Below are 16,137 nucleotides of genomic sequence, written 5' to 3' on the forward strand. Positions count from 1 at the left end.
ATTAAAAAGGAATGAAAAATTGCAAACACACAACCACAAGATTTCTGAACCTATCGTGAAGCCAGCTCTTACACAGACGTGTTTTTTGTGGGGCATGGAATGGTACGCCTAAGCTAATGCCAGCCACATATTTGAACAGCAATAAATTTGTATAGCAATTATTTTCTTCACACATGGCATTGAAGAACGGCTTACCTGAAACAAAATAAATAATCAGGTGTGACACATATACAATCATACGTCACAGGCATTTCGTGCCAGTCATGCAGTGAAAGCAGTGTGCACGAGACGCCACATATTCTCCTGGTGATGATGTGAAGACTTTCCAACAGTAAATGTATGTACGTGGTATCTTGTATTGCAACAGCATTCAGGTACTGTTTCCAATTACATATACGTAGATGTTAGAATCATTTGTCATGATGCTGATGACACATTCTTAGTTACACCAGAACTTTGTGACCGTAGTATGCCCATATTTTGTTTGTCCTCCACTCACTGCTGTACATTTATGGGTGGAGTGCGAGTCAAGGAAGAAATGAGAGTACCAATGTACGGGACATGTCATACACCAAAAACAGTGAACACTTAGCATGCACCTGAGCAGGTGCAAGGAGAACTAGTTGTAACATAATGGGGGGGGGGGGGGGCATATTGGCAGGGTATTGGTTTGGTTCACTATTTTGTAACTCAGCTATTCAGAACACGTTGAAGACATACACAACACAGCCAAATTAGAGGGTAGTGTTTCGGGTGTGTTGTATGTTGTGTGTTGTTACCGTCAATAAATTTTCCTATTACAATTATAGGTATTGTGGCATTTTCAATGAATAGAAGCATGATTGCAATGTGGATGCAGGTGTATATGATACATCATGTGGCGTGATTCCATAGGGATGTGTTTTTCGATTCTTAAGATTTTCCTGTACATGGTATGAGGCTACACAAATAGAGTGCACAGATTACACCGGTGTAAAGCTGCAGTGCGTTGAGCAATTTTTAACAGTCCTGCTTATAAAATGATGCAGAACAGCATGCGTACATTTTTTATTGAAAAAAAAGCCTTGCGCTTCAGGAGACACAAAAGAGACACCATTTTTTGTTTAGCGCTGTATTCGCACTGAACAGGTGAGCACATGGATAAACTCTGTGGCCATATGACATCTATCAACGACGTAAAAGGAGGAGAGCTAGTGTAACATGGGTGCTTGTTTACCCTGCTTTACTACTGCCGGCTATATCCACACTGAACACATGAGCACAGAAATAAACTATGCGGCCATACGGCAGCTGTCTATAACGTAAAAGAACGATAGCTACTGTTAACATGGGTGCATGTTCTTCCACGTGCTCGTGTGCTCAGTGTGGATATAAACGGCTGCACTGGCTGGACAAATTTGTACCAATGTTAAAGCAAGCTAACTTTCTTTTAAGTAGTTGACAACTGTCATGTGGCCATGCACAATTTATCCATGCGCTCATTCTACAGTATGGGAGAACGCCATTTCCATTTTGATGTTGCATGAACCAGCTGACTCCTATTATCATTGTCAATACTATCTATTGATGAGTCTGATTGATGTTTTGTTATATTCATGTGGAAGGTGCTATATGCAGTAATTGCAGTTGATCTAATTTTCAACTTTAGTGCAGTTCAATGGGAGCAAGGGAGCTTCAAAGTTTCTGTACACATTGCCCTTTATTCCTGTGCAATTCAACTGTACTGCAGTACGACACCTCAGATATATTGGCGGAGTCAGCGTGTGGAATGTAGCAAGGATTTTTTTTTTTGTTTCCTTGTGTGCTGCTGTGTGTGCCTTGTGTGCTGCTCACTTATGTTCTGATGTGACTTGGACAACTAATTGAGCAGGATATCCAGAGTGCACGCTTCTCTGAAAAAAAGTCATCCTTGTGGAACTACGTAATAGCCTTTATTGTCTGAATATAAACAAAAAGCTCACGAATACAAAGTTGTTGTGATGAATGAGTCCATAGCAGAAATTTTGAAGAGAGGGTCTACAGAATATATGTGCTTATACAATGCAGAAAAGCTGTCAGTGATTGGTCATGGTTATGTACCTGCTTCCAAAAGGTTTGCAGCCTCCTTTAGCACATTGCTGTGTAGTGTCTTTTGCAGAAGCAGCCCTACAAAAGCACATCTACCGTTACCAAATGCTAAATCAATATAGAACTAAGCAGCTGTCCCTTTGAATGTATACCTGAATAACTGATTTTCATTGGTCTGTTCTGCTGTGGCATGCTGAAATAAGTAAAACACGCATTTCAGTTTCATCTATGCTTGCATGTGAATACAGGGGAAATGGGGACCTCCTTCGCTTTTGCTTCGGTATTTTCATAATCTGTGAACGTAAAATCTGCGCAGATTTCGTGTTCAGTGTAGTGCAACATCATGGAATACCTCCATGCCTTGATAGTATCCACACAACAGCCGCAAGACGCTAATGCAACTTTATGATCAGTCATATTTCACTGTTAAATGTCTTTGGAGATTAGACACGCTGCGAAGAAATGATAGATACTGGGATGGTTGATAAGCATGCCAGTGGATAACTCCCCTCATTTTCTCCCTCGAGGCTCGCAACAACCATCTAGCATGTTATCGCTCTTACTGTACAGTGACGGGGGCGCTTACAGTGTGTATCACAGGAGATGACGCTCATAATAAGCGACAGCTCTACTTATGCTTTGTTTTTGAAGTTGCACATTGACGTTCGGCCATCCGCACGCTCTCTCGGTCCCTTGGATTGGTATATTGATTTTGTCCACTGGAACATGTCGATGTCACTCGTCTTTGATCGCACTTTGACGGTGCTTTTTACGTTTGTCATGCAAAAGTTCGCAATAGCGCCTTCTAAAAACAACAGCCGCATTTCGTACCCCCGGTCAAGCGTTACGCCGTTTTTGTTTACTAATCGTGCATTTAAAACGATTCTGCTTAATTTTTACCAGTTGACTTCGAATTAGTGCAACACCACCTATACCGCAACCAGTCTACGATAGTTTTTTCAACACACACGTCCACAGTAGTTGCAAAGTACTTAGTCCGACGTTAAACTAACCCCTCCCCTAGTTTAAAATACGTCCCATTCAAATGCATGAGGCTTAAACCACCAGTTTAAGTAGCTTGGGTGGATGATCGAAATGGAACATTTGAGGCAGATATTCGTCCCATTGTGATTAAATCAGTCTCCTGTGCGCTTCTAGTAACTATATTAATCGAAACTTACCCAAGATTTGATGGAAAATTATTCGTGAACCGGAGATTAGGCCTACCGGCCACCATCGCTTCTGGCAGACTCTGGTGAAATGCGCATGCGCTGTGCAGGAAGCTCTCTATGTGCGCTGCCATAGGCTTCACAGCAGCAAGTGGTAGAACATGGGGTGGTGACCCAGGATTGGCGAACGAAAGTCTCACGTGATCGATTTAAACCCGACGTCACTAAACCAATAGTTTAAGTAAGTTGGTGAATACGGACTTTTGGGTTTAACCTGATTCTTCCCCGAAATTGCACCCTGAATTGAAGGTCGCCTCCTTAGGGTGAAACCCGATTTTTACCTAACAAACTGCCTTCATTGACACGTCTGCAGGAATGCACACTAACTTGTTTGGCAGCGACTGCAGTTAAATAACCGTTTGTAGCAAACCAGTGCAGTTAATTGGAGTAACTGAGCCAGATTTCTTTTCGAGAGAGTTTTTCCACCCGAATTTGCATTAATTAAGAGCACGTTTCGTAGCCCATGTTTACCCTCCCAATTTAGGAAGAGTTATTTCTCCAAAACTTCACGCTCTACTCATGACGCTGTGTACCACGTCGGCACACATTACCGTGTGCAATGTGAAATTGCCCAACAATTTATGCTAATATACTATAGGCAAAATACAAGACTTAGTTTCAGTTTCACGCTTATAGGTTGGCAACCATTTTACAGGGAGAGGGAGCACACACTTCCACAGGAGCAACGGACAGAACATGATCACGCGCAGCAACGCTCTACGCATACTCTAGGTTAATCTACTCATATATGTGTGTGTAATGCAAGACAAATAAATCCAACTCGTTTGAAGCCTACAATATACTAGTGTAGACGAGCCCTGACATACGACATTAAAGGACGATATGCAGCATCAGTTATTGGTCATAGAATATATAATAAATGAAATTACAGAGATATACCAGTTCTTATTTTATTTGCTTCTGTTGCCCTGCCGTGTTTTTTAGCTGTTTGTAATTCACAACAGCAAAGGTTCTCAGTGACAAGTAAGGATTGCATCATCAACGTCATGATATTTAAATATGTGACAACTATTGACAGTGTTAAAAAGCACGCGTGATTGGAGCACATAAAACATGCTGCAAAAGAAAGCTTTGTTATGCAAAGCTGTCAGAGCTTCATCTGCCATGCACTGGTCTCCTGCTATTCTCTAAAAGCAGTTTCTAAATATGTACGGTGCACCAGAATGTATTTTGTGATCACATGAAACTGAACTGAAACTGAACATGATCACATGGACTTGGGATGTCCAGTGGATATTGAAAGGACGTTATAATGTCTGGGATGTTAGCGACCTAATTTGGACCAAACCATGTATAGCCCACAGATATCCGGTGGAAGTGTGAGATGTCTGAGACATCTGCGACTTATTTTGGATCTCACCGCGACGTTTGTGGTTTGCTGGGTTATGACATTCCTTTTTTTTCCTTTCGTATGTCCTTTTATTATTTGTCGCATAATTGTCTACATACATATAATACAGGCATCATCGGTGTCTGCCTATGGCACATACGCATACCAGCGTTTGGCAATTCTTCCCGTTTATCTAGCATTCTTACCTGCAACGCATAAGACAGTAAATAATTCCAAGATTGCTCAAAGACGAAACATCCTACACTTTCTGGGAGTCGCTGAGACGCACACAACGAGGAATGGCCGATGCTCAGCGACATCGCCGTTTATGTTGAAAGAACATCAAGAACACAGTGAGTGGACCACAAAATAAAAGCAATAATGTGCTTATACTATATGCTCTGTGCCTAAAGCGCCAAGCTATATACCACGCTATATGTCACGCGCTAATATGCCTATATTACAAGCTCAGCTAGGATCGATCGCATTCAGAGAGAGAAGAAGGAGGCGGAGGGTCAAGAGCGAAAAGGGGTGCTGAAACGCCTGTTTGTGGACACAGTGCGGATGGGGTGCGCACGTGTCCACAGGGTGATATGTGGGACGTCTGCTGCTGTATACTCATTGGAGCATCCCAACTAACGCGTCCAGGAGGAGTTCAATGAATGTTCACATTAGGCGGCGGATCCTCGGACCATTGTCGGCTGTCCAGGGGCGGTTACTGGTTCTGTGGGTAATCGTAGTCGATAACGAGTCCATGTCGTTCGGCGAAGCCGTTGTGGAAGAGAAATTAGCCAACGCAACTGTTTCTCTTCAAGTTGCTATCCTCACTAACATCACATATCCTTTCATACTTGGTAGCGACAGGCGCACACCTGGCAACCTTGGGATCACTATTTGCCCTAATGGACATGTCTCCATCCAGTCACCTCCAAGTTCCCACTAGGAGAATAACTTCAACAGCATGTTCCTTAAGAAAGACATCACCCAGGAACCTTCTCGAACATGTCCATCTCAAGATGAACAGTTCCAACCCATTCGAGAACGGATCTTCTACAACACTACCACATCCATGGATCAAGACACTTCCACAGACACAAAGACTCATCACGTCCTTCATGCTCCCATCAACTTGCAAGTGAGCAGCAAACAAAGCCTCGACATCAGCAGCTAGTGCAGGTTCATCAACACAACGCAAATCTCCACCAAGGAACTGTCCTTTCCCACTTCTTCCTGGCACCAACATCGTGGCGCCCTAGGACGGCACCAACATCCTGGCATCCCAGGACAAGGTGAAGATGCCTTCCCGTCAACCAAGCTTCACAACAGCTACTTTAGTGATGAACAATGCAAGTACATCAATCTCCCCAAGACCAAGCTGCGAGACTACGTCAAACAGTTTTCCGGTGAACAACAGTGTTTGTGATCCTGTTATTCCGCAATGTTGTCAACCTTCATAGAACACAGCAATCACAGGTATGTGACCGTACAAGTCAATGATATCATTCCTTTGGATAGGGTTGTTGTACCAGAGACAGATGCTAAAACTGAAGTACAGAATGCTAGAATCTTGAACTATTTGGACAACCTTAAAGGGACGGTCGCATCCCGCTCGGTCGGTTCCGAAACTATAGTGCTGTTTCACTCCCTTTTTATCACTGATAATAGCGCCGCAAACCCGACGCGAATTGGTGGCGTTGTTCCTGTGCAGTTTGATGTAACTCATGACAACAGCAGACGACGCGTATTGAAAGTATTCCGGGATTCCCTCTCCGGAGAGCCACGAAAACGTCATCCGGACCAAAGGAGTCATATGATCAGACTGCGCCAATGAGGGCGCGCCTCCCGGCACAGCTGGCAGGCGGGCGTCTGCAAGGCGCAATCTCCAATTGTCTGCTATCATGTCGGAATCAGAAAGGGATGTCGCATCGCTGCCAAGCGATTTTGAAGAAGACACCGTCGGTGAAGTGGTGGTAGACGATGACCCGTATTCGACAGGCCCGCTATCACTTCATCCTGCTCGTGACAGAGGTGAGATATTGGACGTGACCTGCATGACGACATGCAGTTTCAGGTACGTTTCATTACCGGATCGCAGGCGTACGGCGAACCTTTCCACACACCGGCTTCACAGGTCCACTTGGCAATGACAGGTACTTCTGCGACTGCTGTAATACCGAAGAAGTATGGATGGACACCTTTGCTGTAGTTCTGTTAGCCAGATATCTGCTCTGTGTGAAAACGCCAGGTACCCACACTTCAACGAGCTTTGCGTTCAGAGAGAGCTACTGGTAGTCTACACGCCTCGTGTTGCCGATACGATCACCGGATGCGGCTTCTGTATTCAAGGGACAACAGATTCAGTGGTGCACAAACTTTTAAGGTATATCCTCCGAAGTACAGCCTACCCCCGTTTGTGCGGACCACAGTTCCCGACGGAAATGCCCCGACAGGGGGGATCCGTATCAAGTCCGGATAAAAGGGGGTGGACTAAGCACGTAATAATTTCACGTGCACCGGTGTAGTTTTGAAGAGCTTTCTTGTTCTAACAACAGACTTAGTTCGTGATCAGAGCTACACCGTGTACACGCTATATATGCCGTGTAATTTTTATGGTAGTAATGTACATGCAGTATTAATTTTCTCTCACTCTTTGTCTGTTCCAAAACAGATGCCTGCTACTTACAGCATATTAGTCATTGCAAGCTGGGCCCCAGAAACAGTCTCCAAATTCCAGTGTGTGCTTTACACCTTATCAGAGGACAGTATACAGTCACAGTCATATTATGGATATTGTTATATTAACATCAGTAAGTTTCAGGTAAGCTTCTGCCATGTCTGCAGTGCAAAGTGTGACTGATATGATTTTTGTTTTTTGTTCATGCAGCTGCATGTAATTTTTTAAACCCTATTCGAAAGAATTTTCCACAATTGTCATGTTCTGTACATGGAAACTGTGTTGGCTTTGCAGTAAACTCAGTGACTATGAAGGTTCAGAAGGAAAGAATCTGAAGTGATGCTTTTGAAAAAACACTATCACAGCATAACCAAAAAGTAGACAAACTTCAATCAACAAATCTTACGTTGGTTCACAGTTGCAAATATCAGCTGACTTGACACTTCTCTGTTGTTCGAATGCGTGGGTAAGAACAGCCAGGTGTGGTGTTTTTGGTGCAGTTTTTGTTACCTTTTATAGTACCATGCAATTATTTGATTACAATGAATCATGGACTGGTTCTAGAATTTCATTTATTACAGATAGATAATTCACGCAAACCATGTATTGGAATGAAAAATAACAATTCATACTACACAACAGTTGTTATGCCTGTGTACCTAAAAGGTTTTTATGAAATTGTACGCTTGACATAATACAGTGCTGATGTGCCCTGGATAAAACTTGGGGGAAAAAAGTGAACATGGTACATTATGAGTCTTATTCTTATCATTACCTTACCTCTTTCATGCATATGACCCTTCTTCGACAGCTATGAACAGAACTACCTTCAAGACCACCGTGATGCTTCCCACATGTCAGTGTGCACAGTAGGAAGACAAAATAGCTGGCACAGTTATGCCACCTCATATATAAGTTTGTACAGATTCCTTCAAAAGCTTACAGAACACAGGGTTGACGTAACTTCCTCACAGGAGTGACACCGTATCAGCGAACTGATGTGGATGCAATTACAAATATGTGGCTAGGCTAACAAGGTGCTCACCTGTCAGTGTGTCAGCTACGGATGAATTTTGCGGCGAAGGTGACACTCCTAAGAAGATATAGATGCCAACCCTGTGTTCTGTTGGAACTTTTGTCGAAATCTGTAGATACGTGTTGGGCTTATTTGGTGGCAAAGATAGAACACTGTAGCAATATTTTATGCCCAATTCTGTTGGCTATTGTGTTATCACCGTGTGTAAAAGATCAAGGAAGGGCCCACGGGATACAACCACATCTTACTACATCCCCTCTAGCAATCCTTCCCCAATACCGCACAAAGCTGTTGAAAGACACTTATTTTGCCATGCAGAGTGAAATGAACGAATCTCACTCCCTAGATTAGGGAATGTACTCTGTACATAAAATACAAGCCAGGAAAGCGGCGTAGCTGAGACCTCCTGTTGGGTGCCACCACTGTTGGTGAATGTTCCAGAGCTCTCATGACTTCAGCATTGTTGCAGGTTCTCCAAGACTTCTTCTGAAAATAAAAATAAAATAAAAAACGATTTCAATTAGTTCAATACTGCTATTTTTTCAACACCTTTACTTCTAAACAGTCTATAGGTAGTGCCACAATACTTTAGTTGTATGAATATGTAAAACTGGTTTCATATATTAGCATGCAGAATGTGTTTATCAAAAAGCAACGCTTGTCTCTGTGTAAAGCATTGGGTGGCCCTGAAAAGGGCCTTTTTTTGTTCTTCTTCTTTGTCATGGTTTCTGAGGGGTCTGAAGTGTCAGCGTGTGAGGTGGTCACAACCCTCACTTCTGGAACCTAGGAAGAAAAGTGCAAAGTGTAATTGAACGACTAATGGTCATAGTAAGCAGGTGGCAAACAGCTCACATACCTGGCCTGGTGCTTTTCCACAGCTTGTGCCAAAGATGGTCTTTCACCATATGTTGCTGCACGTGGTGGTCCAATTTCCACAGAAACAGGCTCATTTAGGTGTTTTTCTATGCGAGACAACACCTCGCCAGTGAGGATTGATGTACAGTCTAAAAGAAAAGGAGAAAGTGTGAAATGGCCATAAAACTGCGTAGCACTTTGACAGCAGCAACTAGATGCTATCTAATGACCGAAATTTTGTTAATGAGATCGTTCAGTGGCTTTTGGTCAAAGGTGAGATAGCACGGGTTTCAGCTTAAGACACCCCTGAGTTCAATATTTAAAGGTCTGTCACTATCCAGACCACCAGAAAATAATGGATGTCACATAAGTGAGTGTGGAGTGTGTAACACTTTACAAGCTGCAACTAAATTACATGCTCCACTATGTCAGTTTTTTTCAGTGCATACCTTCTTTGAGCCACTGTCGTGGTTCCGAAAGCGGACCATGGTAGCAAACTGAGTACAGGGGGTCGTCATGCTCATGGATGTCGACAATGTGGTTACGTGCCGACACCCACTTCGCGATGCACAATTCCCCATCATCCCCACTCGTTTTCGGACACCAATAGGCATGCCTGGTCAGGCTTTCAATCCACAGTTTCACAACATTGTGCTTTGTGGAGCGGCTCAGGGCTATGAGCTTCTTCTTGATACCTGTTGGGAGACACCGTGCCTGAAATATCAAACTATTCTTACCAGTCACTATGCTCACCCTTCACGACGTGCCACACATCAAATCGGTGTTTAATATGTGGGCAGGACTCCCTCAGCATGGCCTTTATCCCAGAATGGCGGTCAGTGACTAAACTGTCCACAACCATGTCTTGGACCTCGAGGAATGCTAGGCATTTCTGAAGGCCGTACGCTTCCATGGCATTGCTGCTGGAGACCTCGGTTGACTATGTCAGAGAAAACATTAGGAATAACATATTAAGGATATACAACATATAGGTATTTTTTGCTATATAAAAAATGGAATTACTATAGATGCTTTGTATATATTGACTATGGAATGCTCCACCAGGGCGTAGCAAGCCGACATAGGTCTGGCTGACCTCTCCTTGCGTGGACGCCACCTCCTGTTTATTAAACTTATATATACCCCCCCACACACACACACTATGCACAAACAGTGTCTGGGCTTTGCCCGAGAAGCCATGCTTAATCAATGAATCTCAATTATGAAATTATTTGCCCGCTAATCAACATCTCACATAGAATGCCCTGGCTGTATGACCGCACACAAAAATAGCATCTTCACAAATTTCATAGCTGTTGTGTTAAAATGTCTGATACATAAAAGCAAGTAAATATATGATGACCACCCTATCTATGTTTCTGGTGACGATGTCATGAGTTATCCAATTCTACCAAGCATTAGCGTATAGCCAGAGGGGGATTATTGGTTCAGCCCCAAATGGTACATTTGGTAGTGCCGTTTGCGAGAGAGAAATTGTGGAAAATCCTACTCTTTTATGTAAACTCCCTATAGAACCTCTCCCAAAATACTCTTCTGTCTACACTTTTGTTACTGAGCCTACAACTATGAAAAGCTGCTCTGTTGGTCATAGACAGATAGATCTGAAGTACCTTCACCAATTCGAAGTGGATAATGCGGTTGACAGCTGTCTCCAGAAGAGTGTATGTACCATAGAGTGCTGTGTGGCCAGGTGAGTCACACCTACCGTCTCCGGCAAGGACCAGGGGCACCGGACGAAGCTGGTCCAGGATATCAGCCTGCTTACTCATGTAGACCTTGAAACAGTTTGCAAGAGAGATACATTAGTGACTTTTAAGGCAATATGACCGTGCATCAAAGTTAGGTGAACTGAGGACTAATTGGGTCATAGGCACTCGCAGTGTTTATATTTCCACGTTACGTCACTACACTCACGTCATTCACAGCAGGGAAAAGGTGCTGCTTCTGCGTCCTGAAGTACTGTGACTTCGTTAGGGTTGCCACCTTCATCATATCAAGCATTCGAAATGCTTTTCTGATGTTGACCCCGGAAAACAGAATGGCAGAACATAGCAGGATGTTGCCAAGTGGCCTGTCCTTCACCCATGGTTGGCTGTGCCAAGTACGCTGTTTGCCACAGCTGCAAACAGTTGTAGACTTTACAGATGTTCCCCTTGTTGTAGTGTCAACACGAGCTTCATCACTCATGCAGAAGGGGCAGACACACAACAGTTCTTGCAGGCTGGACTCAGCGACTAGGAAGAACCGCTCCTCCGGATTTATTCTGAAATGCAGGAGGATATTTAATTGCTCTACAACTGTATAGCGTCGTGTAATTATACTGTACTGAATCGTTCACTTACGTTTGACGACTGCGAGATTTTGAGTGCCCAGGCTGCTGCTGCTTCTCGTATTCATCACTAAAACAAAAGAGAGGGAGAGAAGAAGAGGAGCTTTTGTTATAGTTACTTATCCACTTAATGACTCTTATGCTTACTCTTCAGTATCCGAGCTCTCCGTTGCTGTGGACAGGTGAAACGTCGCATCCATAGAGTCAGGTTTGCTGTGTGCACCAAAGAAAAGAGTTTATTCCATTTACACTTTCCATGGGCACTGACATGTAATGCAGTTACCAAAGTAATAGCAATTTAGTAAATGATATGCTCATATAGCTCACATTACCTGGAGGATCCAACTGTCGTATCCAACTGCTCAGGTACTGAAGTGGAGCTCCGGTCCTTGTCATGAGACATTTCAAGTGAGGCATCAAAGAGTTGTGAGGTGCCCACATCATGCAAAAAAAACCTCTGCTGTGGAAAGCACTGCACTTTCACCCACGCTGTCTTCTAGGCATTCCGTCATTTCAGATGACGTGAAGGAGAGGCTACTGCCAGATGGAAGGGTCAAGTTCGTTTGACTTGCCCTGCTTGGCATAAGGACTCGGGTTTGAGTTCCTGCATGTAGACACGCAAAGAAACTAAGACATTTTGAAAGAAAGTGCTGAAATCATGCTTTTCTCCTACTTTGTCAGTTTTGTGTAACCTTAATGGGTGTTCAAAAAACCATGTATTGTGATAATGAATCTCACAGCTATTGAGTACAACTGCATGCATATAAAGTACCTTAGTAGCTTCAGTAACATTTTCATATCATGCCATGTGTGTGCAGGCAATGCCAACAAGCAACACGAGCGATATGGTGAGTTGTACAGTTGTTCAAGTTGTGACTGCCTCCATAACCTTGTTTGGCTGACATGTATGGTAAGGATGCAGCAGTGACCCTGCACAGCATTATAGCTTCCTTCTGAACTATCAACAAATTTTGTGTACCAAAAACATCTGCCAACAATGTTAAATTGTGGAGAATGTCAGTCATGTAAGAGTCATGTATTTGCAGCACTCTGCTTTGCCACAGGTCAGTAATTGCCTCTAATTAACATGGGAAATGTTTCTCTTCTGTGTTATGTGAAGTACAAAAAAGACGTATCGTCAGACGTTATTACCAAGTGTGGCAATTGGAACAGCAGTCTGAGTGTTCTTGTGCGCCATTTTTCTACTTTCAATGTGAGGCATATATGGCACCAAGGTGTACCGGAAGCCATATTGGCTGACTGCCTGGTATGGAATCAAAGTGTTGAGGGGTAGTCCATCCAGGATGAGTACTTGAAAAACCAAAAGAACATAAGATTTCGTATTAACTACATAATGCCTACTGATATCTTCACACTGCATCAGAGAAAGTATATATGTACCTAAAGTATGATTTTCAAAGGGAACGTAAAGTGCCTCTTCATAATTAACCCGAAAAACATAAAACAAGGTAGATAAACGTGTTGTGTACATACCACCTTCTGGTAATGTCGTTGGTGCCATGTGCTGTGAAAGAGAACATGCACTGGTATCACTCGTAGATGGCCCTCCTCCTGGTTCTATAATGCAAGCACATGATATCAACTCTATCAAAATGAAAACAACTAGGTAAAGACCCCCAGTAGAAGGGGTACACATAGAAAGGTACAACAGAAAAGGCCTGTAAGACACTGCACTAGAGATGTACTGCATTTTATGTAGGTACATACCATCATCTGGTAATATTATTGGTGCCATCTGCTGTGAGACAGGACATGCGGTGCCGCTTGTAGATGGCTCTTCTGCTTCTATAATGCAAGCATATGATACCAGCAGGCTGAGTTTAAATATGGTGCACAGCCATGAGATATCTTCCTTTATTAATGAAGGAAATCTCCATACATATTGCAAAAGGTACTATCCTAATATATTACTGCTAGACAGACTACTACTGACAGACAACACGCGCACTACCAATGCTGTAAGAGAAGATATATTGTTGTTGACATACCAAATGAAGCAGACTCCATCATGTTGCCTGACTGAGTCTGTAATAGAAATACAGTGTTTAAAAAAGAGAAATAGATACATATGAAAGCACTCGAAGCAGACGCTTTACACGCGCCATGTGAGGGGATAATAACCGCATCTTCAGTCTCGTTATGGTTGTGCCGTCGATGTCCCGCAATGTGCACTCTTGCCAGCCAATAAATAATATTGGTTGTTGGATAATTCCGTTTAGAAATCACGACTGCCTAATTGCACACTATACTGCTATCTATATTACACTATACAGCTCTCGGACTGAACTAAAAGCTTACCTCGTCACTGGGCATGTCAAGGCTTTCCACTTGTTCCGGGAACAACATAGGCATAGCGTCAGGTTTTAGCCGCTTTCGTTTTGGAGCGAACCCGAGGCGAACCTGCATGATGTCTGTCTCCAGATAAGCTTCGTCAGAGAAATGTGAAGAACATATGTGCGGAACACGACGTTCTTTCTCCATAGCAGGATATCTGCTGGCGATGCCGCCTCCCATTTGGCCGCCTCCCATTTTCGTTTTGTGTCATTGTCCCTCGGTCGGTGAAACGTTAGTTCCGGGTTGGCCGCGGACGAATTCATGCAGCCAGGAACATAACATCGCGTTCCTGTACTCGTTGACATGATACAATCTCATTTGGGAGAAGGTATCACAGCGAACACTTGAAATATGGACGTTTATCACGAAGTCGAAGCAGACGGTCTCAGATTCAACCTCCGACGGAGAAACTCGGGAACCGACTACACTCTGATTCGTCCGTCGCGTCATTATCCGAACCACGTCACAACGATGTCGCTGTTGCTGCGACGCTCGCCGCCGTAGAGGCCGCGCGAACTTCAAAATATGATTGTGAAATAACTAAACAATTCTCGCGAGAGAAAAATCGCCAAGTAGGTTGTCGGAGGATGCGGAACATCATGGTAACAGTTTCATGCCCACGCTCCCGGATGCGACCGTCCCTTTAAAGACAAAGTAACATCCGACATAAATGACACACAGCTTAAAAAACTCCTAGACATAATTCTTAAGCATCCGAACGTGAGCGAAAATATGGCATAAGTTTCTGTCCAAATACCGAGTATTGCCTCGGTCTCTCTGATAGCATTCCCGTTCGCATTAAGTCTTACCGCTACTCATCAAATGGCAGAAAATTCACTAAGAAAGAAATCGACAACTGGCTTATGTTAGGTCTTGTTCGAAAATCAGAGTCGCATTATGCTTCCCCAGTTTTCGTTGTTGATCAACCATTTAATCCGTCAACACCACGTGCAATAAAACTCCTTTTTAGGTGTAATTGGGGTGTATCAATTGGTTTACTCCCTTATTAGACCCTCAAGAAAAAGAATACACCGTGTTTTTGGTCTGAAATGGGTGTAATATGTGTATGTCCCGCTCTGCAGGATGTAATTTCGAGAATTGGTGTGAAAAAGGTGTAGTGGCCAGGGGCGGATTTAGGGGGATCCGGATGTCCTGACCCCCCTCAATTCCAGAATTGAACATATGGTTCAATGGACCAATCCCAGCATGCACCTGGCACTTGTCCATAGCGCCCCCCCCCCCCCCCTCAAAAAAATCCTAGATCCGCCCCTGGTAGTGGCCAGGCTCCCACAGCTCCTCATAAAGCCCACAGTTTGAGATAGTTCAGGCAGCAGTGGACATGCAACCAATGAAAATGAACTATGATGCTACCTTTCGGCCAATCAGGAGTCTCTCAGTTTGGCTCGCCTTTCGGCCCGGTACTGGCTACCATCGGCTTTTACTTTTACTGGTTTTCATGCCCGACGCTTGTTATTCCGTATTCCAGAACAACTAGGCAAATTTTTGACAAAATCCACATTTATTTGAAACATCGTACTGATTCAATAGTCTGACACAAATATTCACCGTGCCTACAGAGTTCAAAATGGTTGCGTTCGTTGACCAAGTTCGACCTCGAAAAACACACACACACTCTACTCCCAGAAGTGAGCGACGCTCACACGAGTGCATGCAATTTCACGGTGAGCATCTCCTTTCGTTGGTTGCAGTGCGAAGGTTTCAACGAAGCGGGCAATGCTTGTCGCACGGGCACCGAATCCTGTCTCCGTTGTGACTGCATTTGAAAATGCGACGGCGCTCACAAGTGTTCCTCAGGCGTCAGCTCACCACTGCATTCCATTTCTGAACTCGAGATGCTTGTGTCGGGAAACATCGCAACACGCGCTGAGTCAGTATGACACACGGACACATCTGGGAGTTCTCTTTGAGCAATGCCATCATACCGTGGTGTCAACTGACATCGTCGAGACGCGAGACCAGCGAGACCGCCGCTGCCACTTCTCTCCCTTCTCTTCTCGTAACTGCCCGCCAGACAGGGAGACAGGCAGCCCGCGAAAGAATGCTCTTTTGAAACTTTGCCAACCAATAGCGGAGGGCGCAATGTCCTTCGGCCCATGGGTATCAACTATGATGCCTGACAGAGTAATACCACGTGTTTATGACGTGCAAACATTTTTTTAGAGCCGCGAAGAGGGGGAGCTGTGGGGGCCTGGTACTGGC

At 44.0% G+C, this 16,137-nt stretch overlaps 1 protein-coding gene and 1 long non-coding RNA gene across 2 annotated transcripts; both read right to left on the reverse strand.

Annotated features, from left to right (window-relative positions):
* Positions 1-8,388: 8,388 nt before the first annotated feature.
* Positions 8,389-9,797, reverse strand: LOC135374404 (uncharacterized). The gene is made up of 3 exons (XR_010416888.1): positions 9,662-9,797; positions 9,214-9,361; positions 8,389-9,140 (listed from the first exon to the last, which is right to left on the reverse strand). It is a non-coding gene; the product is annotated as an uncharacterized LOC135374404 (long non-coding RNA).
* An 88-nt stretch (positions 9,798-9,885) lies between these two features.
* Positions 9,886-12,143, reverse strand: LOC135374393 (uncharacterized). The gene is made up of 6 exons (XM_064607368.1): positions 11,895-12,143; positions 11,710-11,775; positions 11,576-11,632; positions 11,148-11,496; positions 10,844-11,008; positions 9,886-10,152 (listed from the first exon to the last, which is right to left on the reverse strand). Exons 1-6 carry the CDS (start codon positions 11,963-11,965, stop codon positions 9,946-9,948), a joined length of 915 nt encoding a protein of 304 aa, XP_064463438.1. The 5' UTR covers positions 11,966-12,143; the 3' UTR covers positions 9,886-9,945.
* Positions 12,144-16,137: the final 3,994 nt, after the last annotated feature.

The sequence above is a fragment of the Ornithodoros turicata genome, chromosome 1 (genome assembly GCF_037126465.1).
Source record: "Ornithodoros turicata isolate Travis chromosome 1, ASM3712646v1, whole genome shotgun sequence".
Lineage (NCBI taxonomy): Eukaryota > Metazoa > Arthropoda > Arachnida > Ixodida > Argasidae > Ornithodoros > Ornithodoros turicata.

Coding starts and splice junctions, on each gene's coding strand:
- LOC135374393 (XM_064607368.1), bottom strand. CDS start 11,965: ATGTCTCATGACAAGGACCGGAGCTCCACTTCAGTACCTGAGCAGTTG. Junction 11,776..11,894: donor ACGACAGTTGGATCCTCCAG/GTAATGTGAGCT, acceptor TGGTGCACACAG/CAAACCTGACTCTATGGATG. Junction 11,009..11,147: donor TTTTCCCTGCTGTGAATGAC/GTGAGTGTAGTG, acceptor AACTGTTTCAAG/GTCTACATGAGTAAGCAGGC.